We start from the raw sequence: 16,240 nt of genomic DNA on the forward strand, positions 1-16,240 counted from the left end.
AGAAAGCAAAAGGCAAGGCCTTGTGATCGTAACAGTTAGGATCGACCCATCCAAAATGATCTTTGGCGATGTAGGCTTGTGGATATCTCTCTGACACTTGTATTGTTTGGATCATCGCATATCTACATTAGTGGGCAATCATGTCTATCATACTCATTCTTATAGAAAAGTAGGCTTGTGGATATCTCTCTGACACTTGTATTCGACAACCGTTCCAGCTCAAGATTACAAGTTCTTCCTGACGAGGAGCTATTTGATAGGCTGGTCGAGTGGGACTCGGATTCGGGGGTGTGACCCATCTAGTACCTACGTCGGTGCGGGAAAAGCTCTATATGGGCCCCAACATGATGTATATATTTTATCCAGTCCGTCCATCTATTTTTCCAACTCATTTAAGAGCATGACTCCAAAAATGAGGCAGATCCGAATCTCAGGTGGACCATACCACAGGAAACAGTGCTGATTGAATGCCTACAATTAAAAACTTCTCGGGGGCTACAAAACAATTGGATGAAGCTTATATTTGTGTTTTCTGTTCATCCAGGTCTGTCTGACCTAATCAACAGGTTGGATGGAAAATAAACATTACAGTAGGCCCTGGGAAGTTTTTAATTGTGGGTGTTAAATCACCACTGTTTCCTGTGGTGTGGTCCATCTGAGACTTAAATCTGCATCATTTTTGACATTATGCATTAAAATGGGCTGAAAAAATGGATGGACGGCGTGGATAAAACACATACATCATGGTGGGGTCCACAGGGATTTTCCAGCACCGACGTCCGTACTGAAGGGATAACTACCGAGACCGAGTCCAACGGGATATTTCATATGCACGCAGGTCAGCCATGTAAGCATGAAGTATATGCAAATGTAATTAAGAAATCCAAATGATGGGGCCCACTGTAGATGGTTCATAAATCATAACAAAAAAGAAGATAGAGAGAGAATTGAATTAATGATCCTAAGCGCTGATCAATGACCATTTGTTTCTTTGATCTGGGCCACTTCCTATCTCCATCTAACCGTTCATTACAACTGAACCACTTGATTGGTTGGAGTACTAGTTCTAGATGAGTGGGACAACCATTTGGACGGTTGATCTTGAGGTGAACAAAACTGGAGAGTGCGAGTGTAGGTAAGTAGCACAGTGGGGAGGTGTATGGAAGTTATAAAAAAAAAAGAAAAAAAAGAAAAAAAAAAAAAAGAAAAAAAAAAGAAAAAGGTAAAGGCAAGATAAGCGGTGGGAAGGAGAATTGGCGCGAAGAAAAGGTAAAAACCGAAAATAACGAACCGGAAAGTAAGGAAAGGTGTAAGGAAGCAAAAGCAAAGGCTGGTAGAGCATTTGAATTGTCAATCGCAGGTTTTGAGGGCAGAGGAGTATGACTGAGCAAGCATTCCAATTGAAAAATAGTAAAAGAAAAAACCATTCCAAGGTAGGCGAGACAAAGGAGAAAAGAGGAGAGACTGAGAGAAGTTTGATTGGAGAAGGACGGGATCTAATGCAATGCACCATCTCTAGTCCTCGCCCTTCTCTCACAAACTTTCTCCTTTCCTAATACAACAGGTCCTGTCTCTCTCTCAACGCTATTGTATTTCATCCAATCCGTTATTCATTTTATTTTTTTCCCACTAGTATTAATCTGACATCCAACCCGTACATCTGATGCGTTGCCTCAGGTTACTCTTAAGATTTGAAAATCAGTGCTATCCAAAACTGTTTTGTGTCACGAAATAGGGAACAATGTGGGAGGGGATGCCGGCCCTTGATTCTCAACGAGGCTCCTGTGAGCTTGAGTTTCAGAATAGCCTTATTTTTGTCCTAACAGTTAATCCACCGCTGATTAAGGGTCTGGACGGCCTAGATTCTTTGTACACGGCATTCTAATCAAGGATGGGCGTTCTCTCTCAAATTGTCCCTTGTTGTGTGGCCTTGGGTTCTATTTGGGCTTATTTTTTATTTTTTAATGTATGGTATGGACATGCATCTGATGGACGGACTGGATGTCATGAATACATCACGTGGACCCCATTTCTTCTCGGTATTGGTACCACCATAGCCCGGATTCCATGTATATTCCATATAATCTATTGGATCGGCGTTGCGCTGTTTTTTTTTAATCTTCTTCATTTTATTTGAACTTTTACTTCCAAAATAACACATGTAAGGATACATTTTAATGGCTCTTTTTTTTTTTTTTTTTTTTGGCTCTTCAATTCTCATTACTTTCCTTCCACAAAACTGATTAAGTTCTCTTGAATTTTGAATTCTTTTGTCTATGCTGCGATTCAAGACGTCTCACCAAATGGGATCCGCATGCAGAGATTTGTCCGATGATCTGAATCGTCCATATATTCGGTGTGCTTAGATGAGCAATGGTGCAATAGTGATGCTTCAAGTATATATATATATATATATATATATATATATATATATATATATTGATGTTTGATTTTTGGAGTTGAATGTTGAGGCCTTGAAAGAATATGCTACATTCATGTTCACGTATCGATGGTCAGAATCATCGGTTCAATGTCAGTTTCTTATGCTGGTTCATGTCTCATATATAGCATCCACAACATGGATGGTTCTGATCACCAGTTCATCTCAGCATGTGGGCCCCAATAAGCTGATACGCGTAGGCAATCCTGAATTGAGACATAGGCTAATCAAATTCTTGGATTTTTATCTGGGGACTCCATGTTTTAAGATTTCTGACCATTTATCATGGAACGTCTAGTTGAGCCCTTGTTTTCCCATCTTTACCTTCTCTTACATTCAATGCTACAAAGTTCAGATTCGAGAATACTTCAGGGTGCGTTTGGTTGCACCAAATATCATGAAATTCTTTAATATTTGATGCAATCAAACATGAAATTTGGAAATTTAGTCTGAGGCAAAATAATAATAATAATAATAATAACATAGTTGAATTCCACCTGAGGTTATTATTTTGTGATATTCTTGTTATAGATGTTTTCAATTTGTTTATAACTGGGTCTGTTGATGGCATTGATAGACTATTCAATTTCATCGATAAAATTTCATTTTTTTGGCTTTTTGCTCGTTGGACGGTTTTTGGGTCCAAATCGATCTAATCAAAGATGACTTCGATCTCATCGATGGGTCGTCAATGGTAATCAATTTGATTGAAGCTCCCATTGACCGACTTGTGCAGTTTTATAAATTTGCATATTTTGTTTCATAATTTGATTTTAACTCTATTTAAGGGTTTGTAATTGGGGATTAAAGTATTAAAAATGTGCTTAGTGCTTTTGTAAGTGAATGGAGATCAAGGTTAGGGTTTTTATATAGTTTTCAGAGTTTATTCTACAGATCAGTAAGTTCTTTCATCTCTAGTAACATTATTTATCATAGTGGATTCGCTATCGCTTGTGCTATAGTTTTTTCCTACGAGGGTTTTTTTAATACGTAAAACCTTATGTTCTTTGTATGCTTGGTTTATTTGATATCTTATTGTCTGATTCTAACTTAAGATTGCTTCAACGCGTCCCCCAACAAGTGGTATCAGAGTAAACGTTGGTGTTTTTTTTATAAAGCTTTTTTAATGTAAAAACATGTCTAAGATTTAATATTAAGTATGAAATTGAGAAGTTCACTAGAAGAAATAACTTTGAACTATAGAAGGTTAAGATGAGAGGCCTCCTAGTTCAACACAAATTGCAAGCTTTCCTTAATACGTTGAAGCATCCTGCATTTAACTGATGAATAGTGGGATGAACTAAACGAGATGGCTACAATCTCGATACAATTGTGTATAGTAGACAATGTCTTGAATCAAAAGATCGTCGCATGAGTATGGATGAAACTAGATAGTTTGTACATGAAGAAATTCTTGGGTAGCCTTTTGTATCTTAAGAAGCAATTGTATAATCTTAAGATGACAGAGAGGTTTGTCATTAATGATTACATGAGCACTTTCAACGAATTCCTACATAAAATTATGAATGTAGAGGTTAAAATTGAAAAGAAAGATTAAACCTTAATTCTTTTGTATTCATTTCTATCATCTTTTGAGAATTTGGTAGACACGTTCATCCAAAGCAGGGGTACCATCGCTATAGAGATTGTCATCTCTACCATTCAGGGGAAGCAATTGAGAAAGAGTTACCTCTACGAATGTATTGGTTGCTAGGGGAAGGAATACTGAAATGAAGAAGGGCAATTCTTGATCGCGATCCAAATTTAAAGGAAATGACAAGATAAAGTGTTAGACTTGTGGGATGATATGGCATATGAAGAAAGACTAAAGGAACCCTAAGGCTCAAAATGGAGAAAAATCAGAGAATGCGTGAAAAGAGGCCAACACAACATAATCATGCGAGGAGGTGGATGGTGATTATGTCTTGACCACATCCAAATTTGGTTACCTTAGTAATAATTGAATTTTAGATTCGGGGGCCTCATACCACATGACTTCTTATAGGGATTGGTTCACTACATAAAATGAGTACAACGGTGGATAGGTTTTTTTATGGACAATGATATTGCCTGTAAAGTTGTTCGAATTAATTCATTGCACATCGGAATGTTTGATGGGGTGGAGCTGATAGATGTTTGATACGTTCCGAACCTCATGAAGAATTTGATATCTCTAGAGGCTCTTGAAACACTTGGTTATAAGTTCACTCGTTATGACAGGGTCCTTAAAGTTTTGAAAAGGGCTGACACTTATTGTGATGAAAGTGCAGTGGAGTAGTAATCTATACAAGTCGATCGAAAACATTGAAATGGATGGAGCTGCAGTGTTTGTAGCGGAATCCACGTCATCACGATTATGGCATGTATGTTTAGGCCATATGAGTGACCACAGTATGAAGGTACTTTTTTATCGTTGTTTGATTCCTTTAAAAAGTATTGCATTTAGTATATGCGAGCATTGTATATATGGTAAATAGTTAAGGCTAACTTTTAAAACTGAAAAGCATGTTTGTAAATATATGCTTGAGTATGTGCATTCAGATGTATGGGGTCCATCGCCCCTTGTTTTTGCTGGGGGTCATCGTATTTTTTCTCATTCATCGATGACTACTCCAGGAAAGTGTGAGTTTATTTATTCAAAAATAAATTCAATATTTTTGTCACATTTAAAGTGTGGAAGATAATGTTGAAAGACAGACAGACAGAAACTGAAGGTATTAAGGACTAATAATGGAAGTGAATTTACTTCAAAGGAATTCAACCAGTTTTAGAAAGATGAGAGGATCATTAGACATAATACGACGAGGCACACTCTTGAGTAGAATGGAGTAACAGAATGGATGAATTAGTTTCTTTTAAAGAGAGCCCGAAGCATGTTAACTAATGCTAGATTGGACAAGGAGTTGTGGACGGAGATCGTTAACATGGCTTATTACCTAGTTAATCGGTTCTCGTTTACACCGATAGACTGTAAGATTCCTGAAGAAGTGTGGAGTAGCCATGAGGTAGACTACTCACAGTTGCGTGTATTTGGTTTTGATGCTTACTCTCATGTACCGTCAGTTGAGAGAGATAAGTTTAATCAAATGGCTAAGAAATACACTTTTGTGGGTTATAGTGATGGTGTGAAATGGTACAGGCTGTACGACTGAGTTGCACGGAAGATCATAATTAGCTGAGATGACAGGTTTGATGAAGATTTCTTAATATGCAAGGATGAATGCAAGGAATCCGAGAAATCGATGGTCATTGATGTCAAGATTGAAAAAGTTGATATATAGGTAGATCTTGAGCCGCGGGCAGAGGTACAAGAGTAGGTGAAGGAGCCACTTCCAAGAAGAAACATGCCGAGAGATCTCAAATTGTCAGTCAGATATAAGGATGAATCGAATATTGCATTTACCCTTATTGTGGATGAAGGGGATTTGTCTACCTTTCAAGAAGCATTAGATGGTTATTATGTTGAGAAGTGGATAGCAAACACGCATAACAAGATGGATTCCCTGCATAGGAATAGACATGAGAGTTAGTTAAGCTTCCAATGGGGTGTAAAATGATCAACTGTAAGTGTATTTATAAGAAGAAGCGGGATAAATACATGACAAGATTGGTTACGAAAGGATATGCGCAGAAGGGGGGTGTCGATTTTAGCAAGATTATCGTGCCTGTAATTAAGTATGTGTCTATCGAATTTGTATTGGCACTAGTTATCCAATACAACCTGAAATTGAATCGGATAGATGTGAAGATTGCTTTCCTTCATGGGGAGTTGGAGGAGCATAATTACATGAAACAACCAGAATAGTTCAAAGTGAAATAGACTATGAATATATTTTGCATGTTGAGAAGATCATTATATGGCTTAAAATAGTCACTTAGGCAGTGGTACAAAAGGTATACTTTCATTTTGGGTAAGCGATTTACCAGAAGTAGATATGATCATTTTGTCTATTATAAGACACTGAATGATGGACATTTCATTGTATTGGTATTGTATGTAAATGACATGTTTATTACCAGACATAGCATGTCTGAGATCGATATGTTGAGGATTCAGTTGTCAAAGACATTTGAAATGAAAGATCTGAGGATTGTAAGGAAGATTCTCAGCATAAATATTTACAGATACGGACAGAGAAATAGACTACAGATATCACATGCAGAATACCTTGAGTAGGTATTGATAAAGTTTGGTATGGACAAAACGAAACCGGTTAGCACACCCCATGCTCCTCACTTTAGGACTTGCTTTTCTTCATATGAAGAAAAGCAAGTGATGTCTCGTGTGCTCTATATGATCACTGTTGGTAGTTTGATGTATGTCATGGTCTCTAAGAGATTCAATATTTCACATGCAGTGAGTGTTGTAAGCAAATACATGGCTAACCCCGGTAAGCAACATTGGGAAGTAGTGAAATGGTTACTTCGATATATTCGAGGTAAAGTAGATTACGTCTCGACGTTTGAAAAGTCTGAGGATAAGTTGGTAGACTATGTGGATGCCGATTATGTAGGTAATATGGATAATAGGATATCGACTTCCAGCTACTCATTCGTGCTAACGGGTGGGGCGATTAGTTGGATGTCAAAGTTTCAGTCTGTGGTGGCTTTTCCACAATAGAAACAGAGTATATGGCGGTGATGAAAGTATTCAAAGAAGGTGTTTGGTTGATATAGATAATAAATCAGCTTGAGCTTCATCAGGAAGCCGTGTTAATAAATTGAAACAGCGAAAATGCAATTAATTTGGTGAAGAAGCGGTTTACTATTGTCGTACTAAACATATTGATGTTCATCATAATTTTATTGAGGAAGACGGAGTGACTCTTGAGAAGATCCACATAAGTGTGAATTTGGTGAACATTCTTATGAAGGTGGTTCTTATAAAGAAGTTCAAGTTCTATGTGACTTCTCTAGGTTTGACGAAGACTTGACAAAGATAGATGTGCACGAGAAGCAACGACAATGATATAGCTATGATGGAGGCAATTAGAGATGTAGCTTGAAGCTATGGTTTGTGATAACTGAAGACATGGAGATTATTGTCAACTGTCCATCGATAAAATCTCATTTTTTAGCCTTTGCTCGCTTGCTGAACAATTTTTAGGTCCAAATCGATTTGATCGAGGATGGTTTTGCTCCAATAAATGGATCACCGATAGCACTTGTGCTGATCGAAGTTCTCATCGATCGACTTGCGGAGTTTTTCGGAATTACAGGTTTTGTTTCCTGATTTGATTTTAACTCTATTTAAAGATTTGTAACAAAGAGTTAGGCTATTGAAAACATACATAGGGCTTTTGTGAGCAAAGGTAGATTAAAACTATCGTTTTTATATGGTTTTCAGGGTTTATTTTATGGATCGGTAAGTTCTTCCATATCTTGTAACATTGCTTATCATAGTGGATTCGTTGTTGCTTTATACCATGATTTTTTTCCATAAAAGATTTTTTTTTAAATGTAAAACCTTGTGTTTTTTGTGTACTTGGTTTATTTGATTCTAACTTATATAAGTTGCTTTCGCACATTACTCCACAAATCTGACTATTATAAAATTTAATGATATTTGGTGCAACTAAATACACCTTTTTTGTTTCTTTTTCAACCAAACACACTCTTAAAGGAAGAAAATTTTCCTTTAAAAAAAATTTTCAAACTAAAATAACTTTGCTTGATTTTTTTTAAAAAAAATTGGATTTTATTCAAAATACTGATTTGGGCAGAGTTTTGCCGGCATTGGAATCAGGATCCCTGATGTATGCTGCTCACTAGGCTAGAAATAAAGGTGTTCGGATGGTTAGAAGTGTTCATCTTTTGGATGAGAATGATTCTGACCATTGATTTGTGTAGGCATATATAGTTGTTGAAACTAAACTCACTAAAACAATGGCCAGTATTCATTTTTAGAATATATATTTTTGGATCATAATCCATTAAAGATAACTTTGAGCCAATGGACCTTTCAATTATCCAATCAACATTGTGTGTGGACCCCATGTGTGGACACATGCCGGTGATCAAGGATACCGACGCAAAGACGACCTCATTCTGACATCATTACCATACAAAGTTACAAATCATGAATAGTTGATGAATCAGTCAATAATTCACGAATTATTCTGAAAATTTCTTTTCCAAAATAAATGGGATGGCGCGTTTGGTTGCACCAAATATCATGAAATTTTGCATTGAATTAGACTCATTAGTCATCAAACATCATGACATTTTATTATATTTTGGCACAATCAAATCCACCCAAATAATCCATGATTTTTCAAAAACTTAGATAATCTTATAACCAAGAGACCATTGCTGCAAAATTATTCATTCTGAGACTTAGTAAATTATTTATACAAATAATTCGATAATCAGATAGAACAAAAAATCACAAGGAATCTTGATTACTTGAAAAGTTAACACATATTCCGAATCGAAAAAAAAAATCTAGATTTTCTCGAATGTAAAGTTCATAGTATGTCTATTCTTTTGGTCTATTTCTATTTAATATTTTCTGTTTTTTTTTTTTTTTGTCATCTACAGTGGTCCATAATTTAAGGCTTCTCCTCTTAGGCGAGCAGTTACAGGTGGCAAGTTTTTCGGTGTGTTCCAGCTTTAATTAGTTCCGGAAATGGCATCACCTCCTGTGACTGCTCCGTCGCCGGAATCCGAATCTCCACCCTCCCCTCCGACATCATCATCGCCGCCTCCATCATCATCCTCATCATCTCCACCACCACAGTCAGCACCGTCGCCGCCGCCACCTAAGTCAAACCCTTCAACACCCCCTCCAACGACCACCCCCTCTCCCCCACCCCCAGATGCAAAGTCACCGCCTCCGGATGAAAAGTCGCCAGCCCCACCGAAAAATTCCTCTCCCCCAACACCCTTATCTTCTCCGCCTCCATCGTCATCAGATGATGAAGGCACTCCTAACCGTTCGCCACCCAATTCATCTCCGCCATCCGTGGTCCCACCACCACCACCGCAAAAAACAACACCTTCTTCTCCCCCCAAGGCCTTGTCGCCTCCAACGCATTCGAAGAGCCCGACCCCATCCAACCACAGTTCTAGCAAATCTCCACCGTCACACAATCGTGATTCCTCTGATGATCTGAATGTATCTCTTATTGTTGGACTTTCAGTGGCCGCCTTAATTCTCGCTGCATTGATCATCTCTCTCGTATGCTGTATGAGGAAGAAGAAGAAGAAGAGACCCCAAAATCACATGCAGTACTATCCAGATCCTTCCCGTGGTGGGCCTAAAGGTTTTAAACCCTAACTCTAATTCTCATTTCAACTTTCATATTAAGCAATGATCTAATAACGAATGCATACAACAAAAGTTTGTTGTAGGCCATCTGATCGCATGAGGTGTGTTGCTAGCACTTCATCACCTTATCACTAAATTCATCTGAGCCATTGGAGATGGAATGAACCCTGTCCACCTACTGATTTTTGAGCTATGGTGCATAGCAAGTGGGGCCCTAATGAATTATTTCTATATCTCAGATACATGCCCCACAGAGAAGTGGTTGGCGCGATTCTATAAAGCATTTCAAGATTAGATATTCAAATACCCATTTTCAAATGCCTGTTGAGATGAGTATATGGAAAGAAATATGTTAAACAGGTTTCTAATATTCTCAAATTCATTTCATGATATTCAGTGCAACCAAACGTGAGCTAGTATAATACAAGTAGTTGATGTTTTACTAATCGATTAATCTTGGTTGCAGGTAGTAACTATTATAACAGCGGTCCAAATTGGTACAATTCACCGCAATCGATGGACCATGTGATTAAGGTCCCTCCTCCTCCTGGGGCAATGGGCCCACAGGGCGGCATGTGGCCATCACCCCCACCGCCACCACCCACGCACAGCAGCGACATGAGCTCCAACTATTCGGGTCCACACCATCCCCCTCTACCTCCACCTTCCCCGAGCCTTGCACTGGGGTTCAATAAGAGTACTTTCACATACGATGAGCTAGCTTCTGCTACAGGCGGGTTCTCTCAGGCTAACCTCTTAGGCCAGGGCGGGTTCGGGTATGTTTACAAGGGGCTGCTACCCAATGGAACGAAGATCGCAGTGAAGCAGCTCAAGTCGGGCAGTGGGCAGGGAGAACGCGAGTTCCAGGCAGAGGTCGAGATCATCAGTCGGGTCCACCACCGCCACCTCGTGTCGCTTGTCGGATACTGTATTGCAGGCGGGCAGCGGATGCTGGTCTATGAGTTCGTTCCTAATAATACCCTTGAGCACCACCTACATGGTATGCTTCCCTCGCGTAGAAATGTTGCTTTTTGGTCATTATTACAGTTAATAGTGCATTTCACTTGAGGGTATTTTGGTCATTCACCTTACAATACAATGCAACTCATCAATCTAGACCGTCCAACTCGTAGACCTCACTTTGGATGGAGCACAGAGGACACTTTTAATCATATGATGTTGCCCCTGAACTTGGACTCCTTTTAATTTTACTTTTTAACCGTCCATTTTGATGGCCAACGATCGGATGGTTAGGACTGCCTGATCATTGTTGTTTTTGGTCTGTGTTCCGAAGACGGCGGAGATTATGACTCGCACTGTCCAGTGGACATATGTTTAGCCACATGTATGGTGGATGATTTGGGGAGTTGCAACGAATGGACATGAGTTCATCCCGTTGGACACTGATACTGGTGTAATTCGTGATTACAGGAAGGGGCAGTCTCACCATGGATTTTCCTACCAGACTTAAGATTGCATTAGGATCGGCCAAAGGACTTGCATATCTTCATGAAGATTGTAAGTAATTCACATTTCTTTGTGTATGTGCGTCTGTGTACATGCATCATAATATTTCCATACACCTCAATGGACCGTAACCCCACCCTCCACCTTCCCACACATACACACATGCAACATTTGTATGACATCTAAGCCATCCAATTGGTAGGCCCCACAACTCAACATGTAAATCATGTCAGGTCACTCGAAGATTATCGAACTAGATAGGACGAGTTAGCAATACATGATGTTGATATTCTCTAATTTCATTTTAAAATTTTTTTATTTTTTTTAATATGTTTCTACTTACTTGCCAGGTCACCCGAAGATTATCCATCGTGATATTAAAACTGCTAACATTCTCTTGGACAACAATTTTGAAGCCATGGTGAGTGCACAAATCTCACACATACCATATGCATGCATGATCATACACCATGCACATGAATGAATGCACATTTATTCAACCATCTCTACATGTACATGTGCATTCACACATGCACATATACGTAAGCTGGTTGGGTTGACATGGTGGACATATCTTTCCAGGTGGCGGATTTTGGACTGGCCAAGCTGTCGTCGGACAACCACACTCATGTTTCGACACGTGTCATGGGGACATTTGGGTGAGTACTGTTATGATATGATGATTACTGGATTAGTTGATAATCAATCGAAAGTTACTTGTACATTTGGTTGCACTTAAATCACCCTCATTGAGAGGCACGCTCCGATACCATTGATGTCCGATAGCTTTGATAGTAATGGCTAGATCTACTACTAACTCGTCCATATGGAATTATATCGACTGAATCTTATGTGATGTAGGTATTTGGCTCCCGAGTACGCATCGAGTGGCAAGCTAACTGAGAAATCTGACGTCTTCTCGTATGGTGTCATGCTCCTGGAGCTGATCACCGGACGGCGGCCTGTTGATACTACTAACACCTACATGGATGATAGCTTAGTAGATTGGGTTTGTATTTTCTTTCCATTACTTAATTTTGATAAAGGAATTGTCATTTACACACTTACGTATATTGTTTGATTTTTATTTTCATATACAGTATGCATGGATTGTCTGTCGACAGCTCTTCTTAGAGTTCATTTTGCCTACCTTGCTACTTAGGATCAACAATATATGTCACCCCATTGGGAACCACATGCTGAAATAATCTGATAATCAGAACTGTCCACGTTTGAGGCAATATGCTATATATGAGCTCCTCCGCCTTAAGACAGTAAAGATGGATAGGTGATTTTGATCATCATCTGTATGTGAATGTAATCGAAAAGAAAACTTTCAAAAATTAGAGTTAAAGGGTCATTCTTAAAGCATGATCATTGGGCCGGAGTTAATTTATGATGACATCTAGAAGATGGACGGTTCCAATATGGTCATGCCATCTCTGCATGGGCCCCAATGGGGCCTCGTGTAGGCAAAACCAACTCGTTGGTTTGTTTTAATTCACAGAGGATAATTGAACAAATGTACTTTCACGATTCGATCAAATTATATCGAGGCCCACCACATGGACAGTTTTGATTTGTCCATGTATTGAATAATTGTGATTTGTGTGTGCAGGCAAGGCCGTTGCTAACCCGAGCATTGGAGGAAGGGAACTTCGATGAGCTAGTTGACCCGCACCTACAGAATAACTTCGACCCCAATGAGATGGTGCGCATGGTAGCTAGCGCTGCTGCATCTGTTCGCCACTCGGCAAGGAGGCGCCCGAAAATGAGCCAGGTCAGAACCTCTCCCAAACACAGCCATTATGAGGTTTGCAACATGTGCAAAAGTCGCACACGTGCTGTACATCTGAAATGATCATCTGGTGGGCCCCACAATGTTGATTCCCGGGTATTGGAAACAGGTCGTTCCGTTCATCAAGTTTGAGTAATTCATTTTGTTTGGCCTACCTGATGAATAATTTGGCCTCACTTTAAGTCGGTACTCATCTCAGCGTAGAGGGGCCCGCTGATCAGTAGGTCAAAATTTTAGAGAAGTAAAACGTAGATTTATGGCAAGGTTATTTGATAGATAGTCATGAACAATTTCACATGTTCATGGCCTGTCAACCTTCTTCCATACAAAAATTAATACTTTGGGTAAATGGCTATGAATGCCTGAAAATTAAACATTGGGCGTTTGTGATAGAGAAGTAAAACCTCACAACTATTTGACTTTTGGTGAAATTGTGTCTTGATACTTTCTTCCAACGTATACACAGTTGGGCAACCTTCCATTGCTGCGGCTGGCCATTCCCTGTTAGCAGTTTCAACAACCACCTTTTATCTCAAAACAAAACAGTAACTATCCCCTCCCTCCAGGGAGATAGAAAGAACCCACCCGATCCATACTTTGTTTGAGAATGATGTTGGGAGAAAGGTGACTCTTGTGATCCTTCGACATTATTGAAGGGATGGTGGCTCGACCTAAAGCGAAATAGAGTCCCATCCGCCTCCTCGGCTCCACACGTCGACCTCCCATTGGGAGAAGTAGAAATGGATGAGTGAACGATCGGGCTTCTAGCCCTTCAATGATCGATGATCGGGCTTCTAGCCCTTCAATGATTGATCTGTCTGAAAACCCTGACCTCGGTACAAAACGAATGGCTAACCCCTCTAGTCTGTCTGTGAATGCATGACAATTATAGATTGGAAGTAAAACTACAGAACTGTCTGAATTTTGGTGAAGTTGTGTCGTGTTTAAATCTGCATGCTTATCATTAACTTTATATGCACGTGAGCCAATGCACATTTGGACAAGTAGTCGTGATATAGGATTGTTAGAGCATCGATTGAGTATCTATGGTTGAGAGGTTATTTTTGAATTTTGGTGAGGTTGTATCATGTCTAAATTTGTGTGCTTATCATTAACTTTATATGCATGTGAACCAATGCACTTTTGGACAAGTAGTCATCAATATAGGTTTAGTGGAGCATGGATTGAGTATCTCTAGTTAAGAGGTGATGATTTTGGTGCATAATACCATTATAGCTACATATGCATATGCATGCCATTTTCTACATAACATATGTTCGAACATTAAGTTCAAGTATCTTATATATGAATATGTGCCACTATCAATTTTTAAGCACTAAAAAATATATTATATGCATAAGTGTGCCACCATTCATTATTTAATCTCCTCATACAATCTATAATTTATCCTATCATAGGGTTGTTTTAAAAAACTAATCAACAATAGCATGCTCATGAATTGTTAATTGTGACACAACTAATTTATCTAAATCCAAACGAGATTTTATGCCAATGACAATTTACTTTTAAAAAAAAAAAAAAATTTATACATGAGGATCATATTTATCTATGCATTTTATAACATGTTTTAAAGTGCCATGTGTTCGACCATCAACGGTCAAGCATCACATGTGCATATGCATTTCCATTAATCTTCACGTGTATAAAATATGCAAAAGCGCGTGAGTGAGTCATTGACTGATATTTAATTTCTCTGTATATGCCACAATCTATCTGTCCATGAACCAAGGTGTTTGACGAAAAAAAAAATACAATAGAAGTAATTAATTAGCAACAGTATGCCATGACCAGTTAGTCTTGACTGTTATGGATTGCCAGTTATGATACAACTTCACCCAGATCCAACCAGCCTTTAGTCCTTAAATTGATAAGACTTGCTAAATTAAATCGTGTTGTGATTCATATTGGTGTGAAATAATTTCTTGGACAATCAAATAATATGGTTATCACTAGCATTATTTTTGGAACTGAAAAGGAAAAAACTACAATATTACTGAGCAGATAGTACGAGCGCTAGAAGGCGATGTCTCGCTCCAAGACTTGAATGAAGGGGTGAAACCTGGGCAAAGTTCGGCATTTGGGTCGGCCGGGAGTGTGGACTATGACACTGGCTCATACAATGCAGACATGAAACAGTTCCGGAAAGTGGCGTTGGCGAGTCAAGGGTTTATGAGCAGCGAGTACAGCGGGCATTCCAGCGATTTGGGCCGCGATGTCTCGAGTAGCGATGGCACAAACTCACGTGAAATGAACCAAAGGCGCAGCCCTTAAGCAACTGAACCACGTCAGATTATCGATATTTATTTTCTCTTCCTCTTTCTTCTTCTTTTTTTTGTCCCAAATCAATACAAAAGAAAAAAAAGAAAAGAAAAGAAAATAGATCATCTTCGCTGTATTATTCTGTTTTTAGGATTGATGAGCGGAATGATACTTTGGGTTTATGCGTGTGGCTGTGTGCATCTCTTATCTGTGGAGGCAGAAAATTTCCTATTTTCTAATCTAGTTTTATTTTTTAAAAATTCTTTTTTTATGGGATTGTTTTCTTTTCTTCTCACCGTCCATTAAACACGGGCAGGAATCCCAACGCAATTTGCATGGGATCCCCACCCATTACAAATGGATGTTGACGCTAGATACGAAGGGCGTGCCTATAACAAACTGAGTTCCAGGTGCTCCAGAATATAAATCAGATGTACCCCATTCATCAGTTGGGTGTCGATACATTTTCTCCGTGGATCCTAATATTCAGACCAATCCAGGACACAAGTGTACAGTGTAACGTCATCGCAAAAAACTCTAATTTCTCATGTTATGGCTCACATGAGTCTCGAAATCACCTGAATTTATGGTAATCTATTCATCCTAGTGCAGCGTGTCAGATGAGTGGACTAGATGGAATATACTCCAACGGTGAACCCCACACACAACTACTTCCCGTGGTGTGGCCCAACTAAGTTCGAATGGGCATATTTTTTGTACCTAGGTCCCAGCACAGGGTGATGCGTGTGATGGACAGAGTGATCTACTACCCATGAAGTCATATACTCCTAAATGTTAATGAATGAATAATTGCAATTCAATCAAATATGAGGGCACTCATGTTAATAAGGGCTTATATTTGGTTTACGTGTGCTGGAGGCGTGTTAAAATTGTACTTAACTCCATGTTTGATTGAACATTACTGGTCCATGCTAGACCGATTAATACCAAGTTCTAGAGCTCAGGTGCCCTCATCAACCACCGA

At 39.1% G+C, this 16,240-nt stretch overlaps 1 protein-coding gene across 2 annotated transcripts; it reads left to right on the top strand.

The window, feature by feature from the left end:
- The first annotated feature begins 1,244 nt into the window (after positions 1-1,244).
- On the top strand, positions 1,245-15,628 carry LOC131229036 (proline-rich receptor-like protein kinase PERK4). 2 transcript variants are annotated; one of them, XM_058224893.1, is made up of 9 exons: positions 1,245-1,564; positions 8,997-9,705; positions 10,177-10,710; positions 11,142-11,228; positions 11,528-11,598; positions 11,760-11,836; positions 12,039-12,186; positions 12,796-12,957; positions 14,998-15,628. In XM_058224893.1, the coding sequence occupies exons 2-9, from the start codon at positions 9,069-9,071 to the stop codon at positions 15,265-15,267; spliced, it is 1,986 nt and encodes a 661-aa protein (XP_058080876.1). In that variant the 5' UTR covers positions 1,245-1,564; positions 8,997-9,068; the 3' UTR covers positions 15,268-15,628. The 2 variants fall into 2 exon arrangements, with proteins under 2 accessions (XP_058080876.1, XP_058080877.1); XM_058224894.1 differs by lacking the exon at positions 1,245-1,564 and having other exon boundaries at positions 8,969-9,705.
- The last annotated feature ends 612 nt before the right edge of the window (positions 15,629-16,240 follow it).

This window comes from Magnolia sinica, chromosome 16, assembly GCF_029962835.1.
Source record: "Magnolia sinica isolate HGM2019 chromosome 16, MsV1, whole genome shotgun sequence".
Lineage (NCBI taxonomy): Eukaryota > Viridiplantae > Streptophyta > Magnoliopsida > Magnoliales > Magnoliaceae > Magnolia > Magnolia sinica.

Bases quoted from the DNA above. Each gene is read 5' to 3' on its own strand.
- LOC131229036 (XM_058224893.1), top strand. From the start codon at position 9,069: ATGGCATCACCTCCTGTGACTGCTCCGTCGCCGGAATCCGAATCTCCA. The intron at 11,229-11,527 runs GTAAGTAATTCA...CTTACTTGCCAG, and splicing joins TGCATATCTTCATGAAGATT to GTCACCCGAAGATTATCCAT. The intron at 11,599-11,759 runs GTGAGTGCACAA...ATATCTTTCCAG, and splicing joins ACAACAATTTTGAAGCCATG to GTGGCGGATTTTGGACTGGC.